A 10,950-nucleotide genomic window follows, 5' to 3' on the forward strand; every position below is an offset into this window, starting at 1 on the left:
GCCGAGGCGGAAAATCAGCAATCTGAAGCTGCAGTGGCCGGGTCTCCTGCAGAATCCTTTGGACTACCTAAACTAGTTACGTAAACACTAGATTGAAAGAGTTCCCGAGTGGAGACCACGGGGAAACATAGCGTGGGATGCCCTCCAATCCGCTGGCCTAATCAGGTGATCTTAGACAGGATGGTAGTGGCCGGACGGAGAAGACCTACGATAGAGGTTTTGTTATTTTTGGCGCTCCATGGGAGAGGCATAAGACACAGTCCCAGTGGATGAATACGGAATGTAGATATTTTTCATGACTCATGCTCTGAAAGTACTTAAGTTTACTTAGTTAGATAGTTAGATGTAAGAATTGCTTTTTTTCGTGCAAATAACGATGAAGAATTTCAAGTAACTATCTACCTACTTAAAAACATTCTTAAATCAACTGCCTGATGATATTCCAGTACTTACCTATTATAACTAGGTAGGTTTGGTTAGTTTTTTTGTGTATTTCTATAATACCTATTACTACTACCTAATATTAGTCTATGCTAATACTAAAACGACTCTGCCTGCACACCTTCTTTACAAGCTGTTATCATCAGGCGGTTGGTTTATGAAAGTTTTTAAGTAGGTAGGTCCTGTACTTGAAATTCTTCATCGTTATTTGCAAGTATAGGTATGTACTTACTATACAACAGTACTTAGCTACATACTATACTCGTAGGTAGACTAGGTAGTCAGCAGGTAGGTACTTACCTGAGGTAGATAGATAAGTAGTTATACCACCTAAAATTACATATGTACTCGTAGGTATACAAATAATAACTAAGTATGTACGTGCACAAGCTACATAAGCAGGAGGTAGATAAGTATAAATAATACAGTTGAAAATAAACAACACCAAAACACATCACAAAAATAAATTTCGCGCGTAAAAAATGAAATGAAACTATTTTGACAGCTGACAGCTCGGAACCAGAATAGAGGAGATCACACCGTGGTTTGGTTTTGGGTACTTCTCTAACGATGTACGCAGTACGCAGATCTGTACCCTCTCAGTAGTAAGACAAGTGGACCTGTTTCGCATTGGTGAAGCATGCATTAGTGCAGCATAAAATTAATATATTTAGATCTAACAAAGTCTGTACTATGGGAGAATTTGAAGAGTCACTAAAAATCGATGTCGGCTCCACCAGTGGCACAGCGGCACTACATTTTCTCGTTAGAGAAGTAGGTGCCTACTTCCTTGCTAATGTAGAGCAAGCCTTGCTCTACATTATAGGCCGTTATTATTCTGAGTTATGTATGATGATACTATGTTTTTGACAAAAACAGGCAGGCAACACTTACAAAAAAAAACATTAAAAAATATGCCTGTAGTGATGTGACATTGAAAACCAAAAATAAAGTCATCTACTATGAAATAATCGATTTAAAAATGACAATGTTATTTTATAATAATAATTATACTCTTACAGTCGTCGAAATATAATAGGCCCAATTGGACAGCTCCAAAATGTATGGGATGACAGCTGGTGTCAAACCTAAATCATAAAAAATCTAAACAATAAGTAACTTTTGGTGCTTTAAAAGATCTTTATTCATGCGGCCATTAAATAATAAGCCAAATTATGTGTCTTTTTATGCATTTCATCAAGTAAATCAAGAGTAAATAGCAAATTTGTGTAGCTGTCCAAACGGGCCTATTATATTTCGACGACTGTAAATAATAAATTAGATTAAATCTTATTTTACATTGCTAAAATTAAACTTTCAGTCATATTATAGCATAAATTATTATTAATAATAACGAAATAATGAAAACTACCTAAACTAAAAACTGCCGGGTAGGATACAGTACAGTAGAATAAAATCTTGATATTTTGTGTAAAAGGTCGAATGTAAATATTTTATGTGAATATCTAGTCTTGGTAGTCTTCACAAAGAATGAGTTTCTATATGACAAAAAGTTATAAAGTCAAGAGTCGCTAAATACTATGTAGGTAACTATGACTACAATGTTGCTTAAATCTGAACTGAAAAGGGAAAATAACTGTAAAAACTTTCACGGTACGTACGGGGCTTAAGAAAGTTGCTGTAGCAATGAAATAATAAATCGAAGAGAAAAAATAATCAAATTAAAATCTCACAAAAAATATCTCAATACAATAATTTATGCGTAAATTTACTAAAAAAGTATTTTTTAAACTATTGAATATTATTATATAAAATAAATGAGATTAGGTATTAAAAAAAACTATTGAGTACTAAAATAAGTAATCGATTATGTTATAACTTTGACAAAAGAATAATTTCACATCCCTATATGTCAAATTTATGACATGAAGCCGAGCGAGAGTCGAGTTATTGTTAAAATTTCATGAATTAGACTATTTTTACAGTAAATTTAGATATTAAAGCATTATAATACCAAGTGTAGTAGTTAGCAAGCGCTATCAAAATGGGTCGCCGATCAATAAATACCACGAAAAGTGGAAAATACATGAATCCAACAGATCAAGCAAGTATGTATCATTTCAGTCCTTATTTTATCAATATTTCTGAGTATTATAAGAAATCCTCATAACATTTACGTTTCTACAGGAAAGGAGGCAAGAAAGAAAGAACTCAAAAAGAACAAACGACAAAGGCAAATGGTTAGAGCAGCTGTATTGAAAATGAAAGATCCTAACCAAATATTAGAAGAACTGCAGAAAATAGACGAAATGGGTAAGTAAAATACTTACACATTTTAAATTTTATTTCAAAATAGCCAATGGTCAATGGGAATCATCAACAGACTGCCTGTCCTAGCATTAACTCATAACTGGCTGCCTGTGCGGCTGTGGCCTTATACTTCTGTAATAAAGGGAGGCTAAACTATATTCTTTCTGTCTATAATTTCAGAGTTTAATGTATTGCAACCATCACCCCTCAATGAAAAGGTGTTGAAGGAAAAGAGAAAGAAACTGAAAGAGACATTTGATAGAGTCCTCAAGATGTATGTAAGTACTTAATAATATCTACTACATATCTATATTTTGTTAGTTAGCAAATATGGATAAGGGTCATTTTAATACAGGTGGTTCGGGCAGATAGCCTACAAAGTATCAAGCTTAATACATAATCATAATGTATTTGGTGTGTGACTGTGTCTCATGAATCAAATCTATGTATTAGAAAATTGATTATTCCAATCATGCTGGCTGTCAGCCATACATTATGATGAAGAAACCCATACAAATCTTCGTTTTTTTATCAGAATAAACTCTATTCTTTATTTTATTATCCAGTCATACTGCTTGAGTATAACAATTACAGACTAAAATTCTAAATTAAATGATCTCATTCCAGGACAAAGACGAGCCGGAGAAGTGGGTGGACCTGAAGCGTCAAGAGATGGAGTACGAGAAGCGGCGGGCACATCTAATGTCCTACTACGAGTCGGTGAAGCATGCACAGTCTGTGCAAGTGGATGATATTCCACTGCCTGCTATACAGGTAAGATTGGCAGATAGAGTATCTGTTTAAAAGAATGTTTAAATTTCATTAGTACATTACTATTTGTATCATCATCATAAGTCCTTAATTGTTGCATACTTGGCCTCTCCAAGGATTGCAATATTTTTTTGGTTTTGAATAAAATTTATATCAAGATTTATTACCACCTCTTTAAATCAAATGAAAAGATTCAGACTCCATAATCATTTCCTTCAATAAATAGTCCCTACTTTTTGCATATCATTGTCAACACACTTCACATTCACAGTTGAACTAACTAGGTAAGTAGTGTAGGTACTTCTCATGCAAAGATAAAACTAAAGGTTATTTCACATTGTAGATCCCAGAGAATCTGATCTACGCCAACATGCCGTCGCACGCGATCCCGCTGCCGACCGACCCCGAGGCGCCCGTCAAACCCATACTGAAGAAAGACTCTGCTTACAAAGTAAGTTCCAAAAACCAACCACCAAACCACCCTTAGTTTCAGCAGAAGTCAGCAGAACATATATGTATACATTTTTTTTGGAGCATTGTAAATGTCTGTGGTATACAATCACATAGAATAGAATGTCCAGTAAGCTCCTAACATTATGCTAGGTTTTAATTGCATTGTATTGTATTTATTATTCATAATACATAGGTACATATGCAGACAACTGTAATCCCCTAAGGGCTAGTCAGAGGTGCCTCTTTAAGGCGAGCCACCGACTTTTCCTGTGAAATTTTTTACTCGCATACATTAACAATGAAGCTACATAAATTACCTACATAGTTTTTCTAAACTTCCCAATTTCTTCCCAGGAGCGTCCCGCGGGCGTGGAGCCCCCCGGCGTGCCGCCCGGGCCGCCGCCCGACCTGGTGGACGTGCTGTGTGCTCATGCCAAGATCTCCATACACCTGCCCGTCAAGAAGACCATCCGGTTTACTGCCCCTGACGAGGTCGTCGTGCCGCAAACTGAAGCTAGTGTAAGTGGAATTTGGACGTTTTTGAGTTAGGTCGTTTTATGGCGTAGGCTATTACTATATGATGGATGGTGGATGTGGTGTGTATTACTACCTGGTAGACTGTGATGTGTGCTCACGCCATCTCCGTACACCTGCCCGTGAAGAAGAGGATCCGGTTCACTGCGCCTGATGAAGTTTCACCGCCGAGTGAGGTTACTAGTGTAAGTGGAATTTTGAGTTTTTTGAGTTAGGTCGTTTTATGGCGTATTCTTATAGTAACTATGTTATGGTGGATGTGTTGTGTGGTCACGCCAAGATCTCCATACACCTGCCCGTGAAGAAGACTATCCGGTTTACCGCACCCGATGAAGTGGCACCGCCGAGTGAGGTTACTAGTGTAAGTGGAATTTTGTATTTTTTGAGTTAGGTCGTTTTATGGCGTAATCCATAACCGCATTGTAGACTGTGATGTGTGCTCACGCCAGATCTCTATACACCTGCCCGTCAAGAAGACCATCTGGTTTAATGCACCTGATGAAGTGGCACCGCCGAGTGAGGTTACTAGTGTAAGTGGAATTTTGTGGTTTTTGAGTTAGGCCGTTTTATGGGGTAGGCCTATAGTAACTATATTATGGTGGGTATGTTGTGTGGTCACGCCAAGATCTCCATACACCTGCCCGTGAAGAAGACCATCCGGTTTACCGCGCCTGATGACGTCGTCGTGCCTCGTGCCGCAAACATAATAGTGTAATGTAAGTGGGTTTTTGAGTTATTTATGACGTTTAATGAAAAATATACAGTTTTTCTGTTCACCTTCCACCCACAGACCCAAACCATCCCACTACCCCCTGCCATGCAGCACAGACAGACACCTTATTACATTACTCACATTCTTTTAACCTCTTGCAGGCCCAAGCCATCCCCGAGCCCCCAGAGAACCTCGACGGCGAGGCGATGGACCACGACGGCGCTGGCGATACCCCCGCCGCGCCCGCGCCCAAGCCCACCTCGCTGCAGCAACGGATGCTCGCGCTCAGTGGACAGAACATTGACGACTTCATGAAGGAAATGGAAGAGGTTCATAAGAAGCGGGAGCGGGACCGCGCGGCTGATCTTAATGCCAGGTAAGAGGCAAATTATATTATTTAATTTATGGTAATAATATCCATAACAGGGTGAATATGTACACAGAGTATTTGCAAAAGTGGTATATCTGAGTGGAAAAAATATTAGAAGGCTTCACAAAGGAATCGGGGGATGCCACTGATCTTACTACCAAAGACTAACTAGACTAATGACTTGTGAAAGTGCAGGCAGAAAGTGAATTTCTCCTTACTTTTGGTTTTACTGTAAAACCTAAGTCATGTTTTCTGAATTCAGTAATTTTTGTAAGCGATGATAGCGTATGTTTGACACATTTATACCTAGAGATAGTTTAATGTGACTATTGTATAAATTTTATATTATTCACAAGGCAAAAATATCTATTTGTACCTTTTAACTCAAACTTCTATTCCACAAAACAACTATCAAACTTGTTTACAGACTAACAGCACTAAAGCGCCGCGGCCGCCGCGACAGTGACTCGGAGAGCTCGGGCGGCGAGGCGGAGCCGGAGCCCGTGCCCCCCGGCACGTGCGCCCCCGGCACCGTGCCCCCAGTCGCCGTGCCCCCAGTGAACGTGCCCCCGCCGCTCGCCGCCGGCCTGCCGCCCGCGCACCCCGTGCCGCCGACCATGCATATCATGCTGCCGGCTGGTGAGATTATAAAAGAGAAAAGAATTTATTACTATCATGAAACAATAATATTGAAACAAATAACGCTCAATGAAGGAGTGAAAATGATACTTTACATCATACTTCGTTAACGTTTATAGTATAATGTTTCGTCTAAAACATAGTGTGGAACGTACTACAACTAACTATAAGATGCAAGGTATTCAGTAGCATACCTTTGGTAGCAGTCTAGAAGTATTACTTACATGGTTACATGGAACGTATATTCTAACTTTTATAAATAAATAATCTAATTTCATTCATTTAGATACTTTTATCGAAAATTAAAGAGAGAGCCAGGTGCAGGTACTTACACCCCCACAGAGAATAGAATAGAATAGAATAGATACTTTAATCGTAAGAGCAGAAAGAAAAATAGATTAATTATTTCTAAAGTTTTACATAGGTGTTAAACATTAATTTACTAATCTAATTTAAATAGGTGTAAATTTATTAACTATAATACTTGGCACGACAGGTATGCGCCCCCCGCCGCTGCGCGCCATGCCGCCGCCGCTGCTGGTGGGGGCGCGCGCGCTGCGCCCGCCCGGCCCGCCGCCGCGCCCGCCCGGACCGCCGCCCAGGCCACCAGGTACTTATTATACCTACATAGCTTTGTTACACCTACCAAGTAGAGTGGTGAGACTGTGACCTCGGCCGATCCTCGACGAATGACTGCTCGGATACTGTCTCGGCCACTAAACTCTGTAGATGTAATCAATATTACCGTTGTTATATGGGATGCTTATTATGGCTATAAGTACTTACTTATCATCACATTCATCATTGAACTTTATGATTTTGTCCTTCGAATCAGTCAGTAATGTAAACAATGCAAAATAATGTTGAATGAGGTAACTGGCATACTCAGATTCTTTCAAACTTGGGGTGGTTGGGTTGCCATACGGAACGACTGTTGGAAATTAAAAAAAAAACTATTCTTTAAAGCAAAAAGTCTTAACAACTAAGTTTCTATGGAGAAGCTATTTTTTATTCGTGGATTTTAAAAGCTGTTTAGAATGACCCTCTCAATCATTCCCTTAGGGCTTCATCATCATCATCATCATCATCTCAGCCATAGGACGTCCACTGCTGAACATAGGCCTCCCCCAATGATGAATATTAGGGCTTACTATACCCTTTTTAACACCCCTCATAGTCATGCTGCGTACCCTCACAACATTCATATGGACCACACTCCAAGCAACCCTGCTCTAATACTTATTCCCTCACAGGTCCGCCGCCGGGCGCGCCGCGGCTGCTGCGGCCGCCGCCGCCGCCCAAGCACCTGCCGCCCTCCGTGCTGACCGCCGCGCCCATACTGCTGCCCAAGAAGGATGGACCACAAGGTAAGATTTGCATTGTGCAGCTATATAAGAAGGTTACGTAGACATAACAGCAAAACAAAATAATGATAATTCTCCTGGGAATTTTGACCTCGGCGTCCTATTTCAATGAGATCAATGTGTAGGGGAGTACATTATAGGGTTATGAGTATATTACTCTCATAAACATAGATATAGGACCGACTGACTGTTTGACATGCCGACATGCCCATCTGAAAGCATTGATACCTATCAAGCTTTGAAAATTTCGATCAATCTGCGACGTAATTTGAAAACTAAGGCCTGGGTCTCCTATTTTATGCTATATGCGGCGTCTGACTTTGGCGTAAACGTTTCGATCAACGTCCTACGGCCTACCTACGGCGTCTACGCGCCAACGTCGGCGTGTGAGGGAGACCGCATCAGTACATTTCTATAATGAGCATCGTGACGCGGCCTACGGCGTGACGCTGGACGCGAACTACGGCGTAAATAGGAGACCCGGGCCTAACTGTGTATCGTTTGATTAACATTGTGTATCAAAGGTCGTACCCAATACTTACCTATATATTGCACTCAAACTAACCTCACACCCGTCTGCCCTTCCAGGAGCAACGATAAGCGCGAAGCCTCAAATCAGGAATCTCTCAGCGGACGTGACCAGATTTGTCCCCTCAGCGTTGCGAGTCAAGAGAGAAGACAACAAGAAGATCAAGTCTACAGTCAAACATGGGCCTCTGCACCGACCAGAAATGCCCAAACAAGCACCCACGAAAGACGATGCGTATATGCAGTTCATGAGAGAAATGGAAGGCCTTTTATAGACACAATGCATTTAGAGTTAAGTCTAGTGCTGTCTTGTTAGTTGTAAATCATAGCTCTATGAATAAAGTTAAGTATTGTGAATAGACCATTGTTTTATTATTACTCTACCTAATTATCCGTAACTTTATATTTAATTTAAATGATAGTACCTACATAATATTGAAAAAGCAATTTTGTGACTTGAGAAATTGAAAAACATTTGATATTTTGAAAACCTCTTTATTTTACAAGGCAATCTTGCAACAACAGTGTTTTTATTTCATTTTCTTTTGTTTTATCAAATAGTTTCTAAACGCTATTTGTTTGTCTTTGAAGGACCTCTTTATTTTGCCCTTGGCCTTGTGTTTCACCATCTGGTAGTTCTTGGTTTTCCTTTTCTCTCTGTTGGTTTTAGAGCAGTGGATGTTCTTCCTGCGATCTTTGTAACCGAACTTGTCCCTCTCTTCTCTGCCTTTCATGACTGATTCCAAACGCGCATTCTTATCGTGTTTCCTCTTCTTATGGATATTTTCAATAGCAGACAGCTCAACCAGCTCACCATTCTGTTCTTCGTCCTCATCAACAACTGCTTTACTTCTTTTAACTCCTGTAATATGTTTCTTTAGTTGCGCTTTTTCTATTCTTTTGAAATCTTCATCATCAAATATTTTCTCCATTGCTATTTCTCTAGCAGTATTAATTTTTTCAGCCATTTCTTCTTTAGTGAGTTTTCTCTTAGCTTTCAGCACTTTCCTTTGTTCTTTATTTTCATCTGTCGGTTTCGGTTCTTTCTCCTTACTTTCCTCATCTGCTGCTTCTTCATCTTCATCTCCCTCTTCTGCCTCCTCTTCTTCCTCTTCTGATACCTCCTCTTCCTCACTCTCATCACTGTCAGATATATTCACCTCTGAGTCTGATGAACCTACATCCACCCAGTCATCACTGTCAGAATCATTTTGGTTCTTTCTTTTTTTGCCCTTCACCTGTTTTCGAGTATCTTTAATTTCTTCTTTCTCTAACAGTGCTTCAGACCCTGGAATATAGTCTTTTATATCAATTTCACCATATTTCTTTGAAGTGAGTTGTTCAGATGCTTCTGTTGGTCTGCCTCTGTCCTTTTTGTGTAGAATATCAGGCATGGTCTGTCTGAATAGTTGGATAAGGGATCTTGCTGCCATCATCACAGATTTTTCTTTATAGCTCTTGTATTGCACCAAATCTCTCAGCAAGTCCTCAGTTATAGCGAGGGGGCATCTGCCACATATTTCCCTCACTGCATTGAGCCCAACAGCCATCACATCAGTAGAATTTCTTTCAGTGATGAAGTTATTGGCAATAGCTTTCATCACTGGCTCAATCACTTCTGGTGGTACCAGCTCATGTGATGCCTGAGCTGCAAACTGCAGTATTCTGGTCACTTCTCTTTGATGGGGTAACAGAAGCCTTGCCACAAAGGGATAGAAATTAAACAGGAACAAACTGTGTAATCCAATAAGTCTAGACACCACATCCAATCCCATAAGTTTAACCTCAAATCTTTCATTTGATGACTCTACTTGCTTAAACAGTTTCTCTGCAAAACCCTGAGGGTTGTTGATGAGGTGGAGGGCAGAAAAGCTGAATGCGGGGGCTTTGTCCTTCTTTTTCTTCTTCTTGGCTATTTTCTTTACCTTTTCAACCATCTTTTCCCTTTTTCTGGTCTTCTTGTTGAACTTATTGGATATCATTGTATCCCGTGGGTCAATCTCATCCTCACTGTCAGAGTTTTCCTCTTTCTCTGCTTCATCTCGTCCAAGGAAGAATTTTAGAGAAGCCACCATGACCTTAGTTATCTTGGAGAAGCAGCCAACCTCAGCAATGATATTTACAGTCTTACTGTCATTCCACAGGTTCTTATGATACAGTTCAATTAAAATATCCACAGATAGCTTGGCAGCCTTCGCATTGGTATCTCTCAGTACAGAGAACATAAAGTTTTGCAATGTAGAATTTAACTTCATGTCCTTGTGTTTCATATTCATATTCTTGATATCAGTTATTATGTGTGTCTTAAGAAATTCTCTTAAATTTTTGTCTTGACACCTTAGCAACTGGAAGAAGAGCTCCAGTAAGTCAAATGGAGTTACAAAGTTCTTGTTTCTGAGTAAAATCAAGCATTTGCATAGAGCCAATCTCATATCATTGTGCAAAATTGTGTTATGCGTTTTCAATACGTCCACGATTTTTTGGGGAAATGCGGTCATATCCTTTAGATAGCACTGAGCCACTTGGGCAAGAAACATTGCCTGTTCATCAAGTTTTTTATTATATTGTGTGGGGTTCAAGTTAAATATCTCCAACGTAGTCTCAAAGTGCGCATACTGCTGCTGAAACTCTTCTTTGTATGAATCTGGATCTCTCTTGATCAAGTTTTGCAATTGCGTCAAGTTGTTGGGCAACTGATTATTATGTCGCACCATTTTTAAGCACTTTTCACTAGCCACTTATTTAAAAATTAAATACTTTTCTCGTCATCCATGCGTTTTTTCCGAACCTAACCTCGAACTCGAAAATCAAGTTTTGTTTTGACATTTAAACTGTCACTGCGTTTTTTTTATTTCTAGTCTGTGTCG

The 10,950-nt window shown here is 39.7% G+C and overlaps 2 protein-coding genes across 2 annotated transcripts; one reads left to right on the forward strand and one right to left on the reverse strand.

The window, feature by feature from the left end:
- The first annotated feature begins 2,307 nt into the window (after positions 1–2,307).
- On the forward strand, positions 2,308–8,442 carry LOC105398175 (WW domain-binding protein 11). The gene is made up of 11 exons (XM_048631813.1): positions 2,308–2,510; positions 2,590–2,715; positions 2,893–2,990; positions 3,340–3,486; positions 3,827–3,934; positions 4,291–4,455; positions 5,344–5,558; positions 5,980–6,191; positions 6,688–6,801; positions 7,445–7,558; positions 8,144–8,442. Exons 1-11 carry the CDS (start codon positions 2,447–2,449, stop codon positions 8,356–8,358), a joined length of 1,578 nt encoding a protein of 525 aa, XP_048487770.1. The 5' UTR covers positions 2,308–2,446; the 3' UTR covers positions 8,359–8,442.
- Positions 8,443–8,602: 160 nt separating this feature from the next.
- LOC105398125 (protein SDA1 homolog) lies at positions 8,603–10,876 on the reverse strand. The gene has a single exon (XM_011570179.3). The coding sequence runs from the start codon at positions 10,795–10,797 to the stop codon at positions 8,614–8,616; it is 2,184 nt and encodes a 727-aa protein (XP_011568481.3). The 5' UTR covers positions 10,798–10,876; the 3' UTR covers positions 8,603–8,613.
- Positions 10,877–10,950: the final 74 nt, after the last annotated feature.

Source organism: Plutella xylostella, chromosome 29 (genome assembly GCF_932276165.1).
Source record: "Plutella xylostella chromosome 29, ilPluXylo3.1, whole genome shotgun sequence".
Classification (NCBI taxonomy): domain Eukaryota; kingdom Metazoa; phylum Arthropoda; class Insecta; order Lepidoptera; family Plutellidae; genus Plutella; species Plutella xylostella.

Excerpts from the sequence above, each read along its gene's own strand:
- LOC105398125 (XM_011570179.3), bottom strand. The coding sequence starts at position 10,797 with ATGGTGCGACATAATAATCAGTTGCCCAACAACTTGACGCAATTGCAA.
- LOC105398175 (XM_048631813.1), top strand. The coding sequence starts at position 2,447 with ATGGGTCGCCGATCAATAAATACCACGAAAAGTGGAAAATACATGAAT. Across the intron at positions 2,511-2,589 it reads GAATCCAACAGATCAAGCAA|GAAAGGAGGCAAGAAAGAAA; the intron begins GTATGTATCATT and ends ACGTTTCTACAG. Across the intron at positions 4,456-5,343 it reads TGCCGCAAACTGAAGCTAGT|GCCCAAGCCATCCCCGAGCC; the intron begins GTAAGTGGAATT and ends AACCTCTTGCAG.